Below are 10,713 nucleotides of genomic sequence, written 5' to 3'. Positions count from 1 at the left end.
CCTACTTTAGAGATGATGGAATTTAAAGAGATGGCAATAATGGGAAAGAAGCAGGAGGAAGATAATAATAGAAAGTTAACTGTAGAGGCAATTGCTTGGGGGGAGAAAGTGAGATGGGGAAGAAACAAGTCAAGCGATAACAATAAATGAAATTGTACTGGTTTATATATTATGAGGATTTAGGTGACCATTTTTAATGCCCCTCGGTACCATTAATCTCGCAGTTCGCCGACACTGTGCCTCTTCTCTTTATAATCTTCCCCCATATTTCCCCCCTCTCTGTTCCTTCTGTACTTTCCTCTCTTATCGTCTCTCCCCACATTCGTATCTTCTTCCTCATATCATCATCATGGTGCATTCAAAGAAGTTCAGAGGCGTCAGACAGCGTCACTGGGGCTCCTGGGTCTCCGAAATTCGCCACCCGCTCCTGTACTATTCTCCTTTACTTTCTCTCTCTCTCTTCCCATCCATCTAAATTATAATCAAATCACACTCTCAGTACGCATTTTCATTTCATATATACGTAGGTGTGTGTGTGTGCATTTACTGGTCCTGCTATTCGTTTTATTTGAATGTTGTGATTTTGTGGAACAGGAAGAGGAGGGTGTGGCTGGGGACATTTGAGACGGCGGAAGAAGCGGCGCGAGCGTACGATCAAGCTGCCATTTTGATGAGTGGTCGGAATGCTAAGACCAATTTCCCGATAACCCAGACTCCGGACGGTGATCCAAAGGCGGCTGTGGCGGCCTCGGCCACCGATCATAGCAAGGCAGGGGCGGCGAGGGATCTGGAAGAGATTCTGCGCGCGAAGCTGAGGAAATGCGGGAAGCTTCCGTCGCCGTCCATGACTTGCCTGAGGCTGGACACCGAGAACTCCAATATCGGAGTGTGGCAGAAACGTGCCGGCCAGCGTACTGATAGCTCCAACTGGGTGATGACAGTGGAGCTGGGAAAGAAGACCAATAGCAACAGCAACAGTAATGAAGCGGAGAAAACGACGTCGCCGTGGACGTGCGATGAGCGTGCAACCTCAGAAGGAAATGAAGTGGTCATGGAAGGAGGAGGAGGAGGGATGAACGAGGAAGAAAGAATAGCACTGCAAATGATCGAAGAACTTCTTAACAGAAACTGTCCAAGTCCTCCAGGACCTTCATTTCACGATATGGTTGAAGAGGACCATAACCATGCTTATGCTGAAGGCTTTCTCTTTTGACATTATGGTGTTTGGGACAAGAACAAAAAGGTGGGTGATGATTAATTTCTTATATGAATATTAATTAATTGCTATATATGCATATAGGTTTATATTTTATATATATATATATATATATATATAGGTAGCTCTAAGGCGAGGAGGTTAATTATATCAGTTATGACAAGAAACAGGACGGGGTGTGAAATTTGGAAACTATAAGGAAGCAGAATAAGGCATACATACGAATATATGTTAATTTGTATGTTTGAAATTGTACGTACGAGGAAAGTTGAATTTGTGGGAGTATATATACGGAGCAGAATAAACAGGAATATTATATACACAGAGATGCTGTCCAATTGCAATTGTACGTACAAGAATACACTTTCAACTGGTGTGTATATGAAGCAGCGTTATACAATGAAAAGGGTTTCTAATACCTTCTTATGTATTTATATATCTTCTTGTCAATTTATTTCTTGCTGTATTCTCTTCTAATTTTCTCTCATCGGGTAAGGTCAAAGGGGTCTTGTAGCCTAACGATATGTTGTGGTCATCAACTTGTTGTAATTTTTTTTTGGAAAATTATAGATAACATATAGATATCCGAAAATAGTTCAAATTGATGGTGAAAGTGAGGTATATGTGAGATGGGGGTAATTTGAACTTTAAACATTCGTAGTATAACAACAAAAGATGGTAATGACAATTAATATCCAATGGTGAAACTTTGTTATCCTTATGGTAGTCTTTTTCAACTCGACTTTACGAGAATCCAACGCTACTGGACTTTTAAATATCGCGTGGTTTGGTATCAAAGAAAAAAATCAGTATCTTAGTGTTGTGATGTACAATTCAAAGTTCTAAATTAATTATCACATTGTTTTGGTTTCCTATTTAGTCTATGGCTTAAATATTCAGCTCTTCATCGTCAATTTTTTTGTGGTATTACAAGAGAAAGGAAAATTTCAAATCCCAAAGAAACCTGAATTTGCGATCCTGTTATGAGATGATTTTTTTTTTTTAATAGGTAGAGTTAACTCACAAGATTAGGAGGGAAAAAACAATTCTAATATGGAAAAATCCCTTTTAAAAGTTTGCAAAGAATATTCGATTCACATAAGTTCTTTAGATCAAGACGAAACTAAAGTGATGAATTTCAAAAACTAAAAGAAGAAATCAAATTATTACTTAACTTTGGTATTATGTAATTATGCTAAGGATCGGAGTCAAAATATCTGCATGCAGGGTTAATTATTACATCTGAATATTATTATTGATGCCGATGCTTAATAGACCATAAACTCCATATTAAAACAAAAATAATGTGGCATCCTTTTCTAAGCTTCAATTCATTCCACCCGACAGCCACGTCACCTACGAAAAGCAAAGTGTGTTCTTAAATAAAATTATATTTAAATATAATTTTTTTATATGTTTAATTATTACGTACATAACACGTCTATCTTAAAGTGATTGTATGCATAGATTAAAAATGCTATTAATACATGGTGGCAATGGCTTCCATCGTTGTTTTTATTACTGAATGGTAGTAAAATGATAAAAACAATTAATTAATTCATTATTAAAATTTTAAAATGACAATTATGTAAGAACAAAAGTAATTATTTTTAATGCTTATTGAGTACGTATAGTTAGTAGGGATTTATCGTTTGCCCTTCTTATTCTTAGGGAGATAATTTTTGTTGTTGGGATTGATACTTTTATGTATTACTTTTAGTCTTGATTATAAGAACTCGTTTGTAGACAATAAATAAGGTCTTATAATTAAGACCAAAGGTAATATCCTGAGATATAATGGGGTAATAAAAAAGTATCGAACTAGCTTAATTAATAACTCTATGGTATGTATGTGATTCCATATCAATCAATTTTTGTTTTCCAAAAAGTATGGAAATTGAAGTGTAAGAATCAATCCTTTTTTTCAAAATGAAACCATGTGACAATGAAGGTGAATAATTGTCAAAGTTTAGTTTTCCCAATTATATGCCATCACCGCGAAAACCCTTTTTCCAACAAACTGACAATACCTATTGCTGTCAAAGCAATAAGATATATATGTGACAACCCTTTTGGTCCCATGGTCCTTAGGTCCTGGCAACATTTAAGTTAGAAATGTGTGAGATGATAGAGCAAAATTTGAAACTTGTGGTAAATATGTCCGTTGCCTTCTGTGACTCCCCGAATATATACATATATATTTAAACAGAGTAAACTTGAAATTTTATCATGTTCAATTCTCACCTCTCATCTTCTTGATTTCGATGAGTTAATTAAAAGTGCTTTATAATAAGAACCAAATGGAGTATACGTACACACCCTCTCACACACATATATTTGATGGAGGGTAAGGCATAAATTAAAAAGTAATTTCAATTTTTATAGCTATAGTGAAGTTATGCCATTAAAATACAGTCGTAGGAGAGTAGCTTTCAAAACACGGGTAATAAACTAATAATAATAAAAGGTTGAATAAATGGAACTTGGGCTTGGAAGCTCGTGAAAGAGTTCAACCACTCCAACAAAACCCCATGACTCTCAAATGCTGTCATATTGTAGAGCTTAGCTAGCTAGTTAGATTTAGACCTGGGAAAGCGGACTGGCGGTGCGGATACGGGCCAGCCCGCCGCGGTGCAGGCCAAATGCGGTGCGGGCTGAAGTAGCCCGCACCTTGGCGGGCTGGCATTTTGCCAGCCCGAACCCGCCAAGGCGGATTGGCGGGCCAGCCCGCCAGCCCGCCTAAATTTTTTCTTTTTTAAATTTATTATATTAGTATGAGTTAAGCCTAATTTAAAATGTTGAAATTAGGCTCCGAGTTTTAAACTTGAGTAATGGATCCTAATAAAAAAAAGAGAATTAATTTATAATATTAGAAGAAATTTAAGAAAAACTAACATATATATTTTTTATAAATAATTAATTTAACTAGTTTTCTTATCCAAATTAATTAAGTAAATCTTTTATGTGTGTGTATGTATGACTATATGAAAATCACATATTTATCTAATCTTATGAAGCCGTGCATACTAACGACAAATAGATATAAAAATAAAAAATGGATAGTACTCTTCATATAACCATACATATATATGAAGTACTTAATTAATTATATATATAATGATATGGATGAGGTAATGTCCATATGAAATTTAATGGTCAAAATCATCTAACTATATTATATAATGTATTAAAAATCAGAAAAAGTAAAAAAAAAAAAAAGCGGGCTGGCGGGCTGGCCCGCCAATCAGCGGGTTAGCCCGCGGCGGAGCGGGCCAAAAGCGGTGCGGGCTAGAGTAGCCCGCACCGTGGCGGGCTGGGAAAACATCAACCCAAGCCCGCCTTTTTTGGCGGGCTGGCGGGCTGGGCCCGCGGGCCCAGCCCGTATTACCGGCTCTAGTTAGATTCCATAAAGGCCGATTCGTGAACATATATTGTAGAACCTGCCACGCTAGCTCTTCTGTGGTTTTGGTCAAATATTATTGATTTCCAGGGGACAACAAGAACAAAATACTCAATAGTTCCCTCGAAAAGGAGTCCTATCTGTCTCTCCTTAATTAGCAATGCCTATACTCATGGTCCATGTCACTCTTCCTACCAAATCATCAACAAGCTACTTTTCTTCGTATTTTATGTTCTTAATTACTTATGACCCGTCGTCTCCTTCTTCTGCTGAGCCTGCTGCACAATCATAAAGCTCTCTGCTTTAATGGCTCTCCATATATACCCCCAAGTAGTCAAACATTTACGTACCTTTTCTTGTCTGTTGGTATACGCATTGATACATCAAGGTTCAAGATATATGTATATATGCACATTATATATATAGAATATTGTTAGCTGTTTATATTCATTGTATATACAAATTCAACCACAAGAAATGCCTTTTTTTTTTTTATAGTTAATATCATCTTTAGTTCCTGAAATCTAGCATTGTTTTAATTTTGATTTTTGAAATTTGACTTGATTTTGTTTTGTTCAACGATTTTTAGTCCCTGAAAACCTGGTTTCAAATTCCACATATTAGAGCTATACCAAAATGAGATCAAATTTCAGAAATTAAAAATAGAATTATTTGACCATTTCCTTTTTTTTTTAATTTTTTTTCTTAATCGTGTTACAAAATGTTCAATTTTAGCTATGGATCAGATAAGAAAATAGAAGAATTAAGACCTAACAAAATGAATCATTGCTTTTGATTTCTTTATGTTAACTCACCCTCTTCATCTGCATCGCCTTTGTTTTGACCATTTACTAAACTAGAACAGTCAAAACAGTGTCGTTTTGATTTTGATGCATGACTGGGCTATTTCTATTGAAATTTAATCCTAATCGTCAGTTTAATTTTATTTTATCTTATTCTTGTTCCTCTTTAGGAACTACTGTACATGTTCTTCAATTTTTTGAGACGTCAAGTTTTTAGGCTATAAGTTAACAAACTAAATGCTTCTTCGGTTATGAACTTATGTTATGTTGATCAATTAATTATATAAAACCTTGCGTTTAAATCTCTACCATGTATTTATTTATGGAAACAAACACTTATGAGATGGCACCTTAAAAAGTCACCAAAGATCAATAATTATTTGCATCTTAACTAGTTCAAATCAAGAGTACGTTTCAATAATTTTTCCACTAACAACATTCTAATAACGAAACATTTGTTTAAGGGGAATAGGCAGGGATATTATTGTTGTTGTTGTTGTTATCGTTATTTTGCCATGTATCCTTCTCATCTAAGGAACTCTTGTGTCCATTGCAGTTATAGAGGGCTGAATTCGTAATCTCACAATTAAGAAAGATTTAAAACAGGTGTTTAATGTTAGGCAAGAAGACCCAATAGGTAGTTAACTCGTTTCAAATGGAATTTTTTTTTTCATTTTTATTCAAATTAAATAAGGTTATGAACGAGGAGGAAAATTATAATGACTTTTATTTTTCTATAAATGAGTAAAATGACTTGTATTATGAAGCAGAGGGAACGAGCGAGTATTATTAAACCATATCAATCAAGTGTTTGGCATTTTAAAGGTTATTAATTTAATAACGGCTATCGACTATACACTTTTGGCAATAACTATAATAAAACACTAAAAGAAAATTAAATTTTCAGGGATTGCTTGCTTTGAAAGCCACAATTGTTTAATCGCCAACATATTCGGTCCATCAAACAAGTAAAAAGAAATATCAGTTGGCAACAAAAACCACCAACGAAACAAATGTCTTTTTAACCTCTTGGTGTACGTCTCCTCGTTGATTTTCATATACAATGTAATCCATCCAATCCAATTTTAAATATAAAATTCAGTAAAGAGTTTGTTTTACTTGTAAATATAATGTATTTTATTTTTTAAATTTGTATTTTTTTTCAAGTAAACTCTCCGTATTCATTGCACATATTAAGAGATTTTCTATCAAGAAATTAATTTTCAATACAAATGATTTAAAAGTGTTGTATTAAGAATTATAAAAAAAAAGTACTTTTAAAAAATTAACACAGATTTTTTTATAAGAAACTAACTTAATTAAATTTTTTATATTTGTAAATTACTCTTATGTAAGATCTAATTAACTAATATTAATATATTAAGGATGTTAGTTAAATTAGTTAACATGATATATTTCTTTAAAACACCCTAATCATCTTTCTTAATTTCCTCAATTCCTCTCCTATTTGATTATTGTTGCATGAATATCAATAGGATTAATTTTAAAAAAATAATTAATAGACATATGAAACGAGTCTTACATATAAAATCAATTTCAACTCTCAAATTAAGTCTTAACTCATATAAGATTAGAGGGAACAGTAAAAAAAGAGGGGAAAAAAGGAGGAGAAGGTGGGGTCAAAGCTTTAATGGCGCAGGTAATTAATATGCAGAAGAGGTGATGCCTTGTGATGTGAACGAAATAAAGCGGAGAGGAGAGCGCAACCACTAAGTGGTCCAATCCTTAGGGTTCTCTTGTGGAGATATCAAGTGGTTATTATGTTTCTTTCTGGCACATCCTTCCAGCTCTCAAACCAAAACTCTATTAATTGCTCATCTGTGCTGTATAATATATATCTGGGCTTGTTTCTTCGTTGTGGTTTGGTTTATATACTATTTTATTGCATGTTTAGTTCTTGAGCAATAAAAAATACCGATTCATTTTTTTTAATCTCACGATTATCTTATACTCCTGTCAATTATTGTTAGTTCACTGATTAATCAATTTAAGTATATTAAGAAAATTAAATAAATTAGTTAATTCCAGCAAACTTGATATAATTTTTTAAAATACATGTATCCACCATTAAATTATATATATATATATATATATCAGTTGATAGATAAATTAGTTTGAAAATATATATATATATATGAGAAATAAAATAGACGTATTATATTTATGATAAAAATTAACTATTTCATTAAGGACCGAAACAGTGTGTATATTAGGTTTAAACCCATATTATTAAAAGATTTTATATATAAACTGTGTTACAGGTTTTTATATCCAAATCAAGAGTGTGGACACCCTTTATTTTTCAATATCAAGAGTTTGGATTAAAAAAATAATTTATCAGCACATATTTAAATCCAGAATAAACAAATAATTTGACAAATAGTAACTGCTGAGAAGTCAACAAACGAGTTGTTCGAGCTGGGGCCGCCATGGTACGAGAATGCTTATCGCAGTTGGGTGGCCATCACTGTGCTGTTTCCCCTGTAAATAAATAAATAACTATATATTCTTTTTCGTCATTATTTATTAGCCATGGAACAATAAAATAATAAAATAGAGACGCGCACACGCACACAAAGGTTTAACCAGGGCTTTAAACTCAAAGCCTCTAACTAAGAGGAAAAAGACTTGTCCTTTTTTTTTTTTGTTGGGTTGCCAACCATCCTAATATGCTATGCTGCTACAATTGATACTTTAATTTGGGCCTGGGCCCATTTCCAGATGATCTCCGAACACTAATGTTTTTGTTGCATCTCAAATGCCTATTGGGCCAAATGGTCCAATTCCCTGTTCGAATGGGCCCTCTTCGTGCTTATACTGTACCACAGTATCATTCATGCTGTTGGGTTCACGAGCCTTATCTATCCATCAAATGATTAGACTTAAATACAATTATTTTTTTTACCATTTTAATTAAATCATATCATGTGTTGAAAGTTTAAAAAAAAAATTTTAGGTGATAATTAATTATCAAAATCAACCAATTTTTTTATGTCTTGATTTAAGTGTCCGAAAATAAAATATACAAAGTTTGACCAGTTGGTGATAATGGCTTTCCTTCTCCGCCTTTCTTTCTTTTTTTGGGGTTTTTCCTTTTCTAATATTGTGGGGGGTGGAAGTTGAAATTTGTGGGAGATGGAATTAGAATAATAAAAATAGGGAGGAGAGAAGGGAAATGGGGTAAACGGGGGAGGGACCAGATTCTTAAAAGACCAACAACTTTAGCCGCACATGTCCCTTGCGTTTGGGGTATATGCTTTTAACCATTTGGGATCTTCTTCTGATTTGACCCAAGACGCGTTCGTGCTCTCATCCTAATCTATACCTTTTTTTCCCTTGAAAAAAATATAAAAATTATACTCAAATTTCATTATCATTTTTAATTTGTGAATATTAAGAAGATTTGTTTGTTTAATTATTTATAATAAATAGATGTTGTTTTTTTTAAATACTCATATAAATTATGTGCATTGAAATTATGCTTTTATGAAGCTATCAGACAAAATTATGAAAATTTCTTAACATGTGCAATCATTATGAGAATTATTTAGAAGTGAAATAGATAAATATTAGGGATAAAATAAATCAAGGTTTTATATTTAGAATTAAATTAAACATCTAATTAATTTTTATATTAAGGATTAGAGGGTAGGATATTATTAAAGATAAGCATGAACAAAAGACTAATAGTGAAATATGTCATATTCATGTGTCCATGTATTCGGAATAAGATTTGAAATAAATGAGACACATGTATGCTTGTAATTTATGAATAACAGTGTTATTCGCCATAAATTTAAGAAAAAATGACCCAAAAAAAAATAAAAATTACTAAATTTAAAATCAAATTTAGTAATAATATTTTTTTTTGGTGTTGACAATGCTGAATTTGTAAATAATAATAAATTTTTGTTAACATTCTTTATTTAATATTTAGTAATTTTTACTTTTTTTTATCATTTTTTTAAATTTAACTTGAATAATATGAAATTAGAAATTGAGGGTGAATTTTTTTTTTGGGGGGGGGGGGAGGGGCGCGTGGGGTAGATGTTAGATAAAAAGACAGGAAAGAACATGGGAGGAGGGGTGGGACCAAGAAGCTTTAAGCAAGGAGTGGAGACCCATCTAGAATAAAGGAAGCTCCTTCCGAATATTCCCTTTTCCCATTCTTTATTTTGGTGGGGTAATTATCTCTATTCCCTTCGGCTCCCAAAAAAAAAAAAATCTCTATTCCCGCATCTCCTAATTTATTTATTTATCTCTGAATATCTAGTCTCTTTAACCTATCTCACTTTAATAAAAAAATTTATTAAGATCCAGGCTAATTTAGATTAGTTGGGCAGGACAACAAAGCACAACGAATCTCTATCATCAAATATTTAATATGATCAAATTTTTATGAGTCAAACTTAATATTTCTGAATAAACCGCTACAACTCATGCTGCCCTCCTTTATTTTATCTGTTTTAAAGAAATATTTTCATATGAGCATCATGGCCCTGCACAAATACTATTGCTGCTTAGTTGGTACTCACCTTCCCACCTCTTTTGTTCTTCCTCTTCCACCATATCTGCAATTCAAATATCAAATTCCACACACACATCATAAAAAGTTCACATTAAAATTTAAAGTACAAGGGTTTAAATAATCCAACACAAATCTCAAGTTTAATACCTTTTGTTATTATAAGTTCAATTAAAAAATAGAGGTATCTATATTAAACAAATAAAATTATCTGACAAGTGGCTGCATGGGGAAAGGGGTTAATACTTCCTCTCCACATCTTTCTCCTCAATAAATCGTACGGCCAATTAGAGTTTCAAGTGTTAATAACTAATAAGTCCATGTTTAGTATTCAGTATGATTTAATTGAAAAGTTAATATTGGTCCTGTATATAAAATCTATTTTATATGTTCATTAATTTTTTTAAATTCACCCTATTAATATTCTCCGAACAATAATTAGGTACGAGAGATGAGAGAATTAAGGAAAATGCTTAGCATATTTTTAAAAAAAATATTAAACTAATATTATTGATATACTCAAATTAATTAATTAGGTTTTAATGGGGTGAGTATTTACAATTGTTTTGGTCAAAAGTTAGAACCGTATTATTGACTAAAACCAATGCGACCTTATTACACATGCTCTGGGCAATTTAATTTTTTTTAATTAAAAAAACTGAATATACAAGGAGGAAAGAATCTAGATTATGCCCAAGTATATCCGAGGGCGCAGGTGAGATTCAGCCTATTAGGTTGATGGAGTCCA

General features: G+C 32.8%; 1 protein-coding gene across 1 annotated transcript; it reads left to right on the top strand.

Annotated features, from left to right (window-relative positions):
- The first annotated feature begins 273 nt into the window (after positions 1 to 273).
- On the top strand, positions 274 to 1,666 carry LOC114744153 (ethylene-responsive transcription factor WIN1-like). Its single transcript, XM_028932341.1, has 2 exons — positions 274 to 429; positions 595 to 1,666. Exons 1-2 carry the CDS (start codon positions 350 to 352, stop codon positions 1,211 to 1,213), a joined length of 699 nt encoding a protein of 232 aa, XP_028788174.1. The 5' UTR covers positions 274 to 349; the 3' UTR covers positions 1,214 to 1,666.
- The last annotated feature ends 9,047 nt before the right edge of the window (positions 1,667 to 10,713 follow it).

Source organism: Neltuma alba, unplaced genomic scaffold, assembly GCF_004799145.2.
Source record: "Neltuma alba isolate B1F8T4 unplaced genomic scaffold, ASM479914v2 tig00004274_pilon, whole genome shotgun sequence".
NCBI lineage: Eukaryota > Viridiplantae > Streptophyta > Magnoliopsida > Fabales > Fabaceae > Neltuma > Neltuma alba.
The sequence above is the reverse complement of the archived record's forward strand: the minus strand, read 5'-3'. Positions and strand labels throughout refer to the sequence as shown.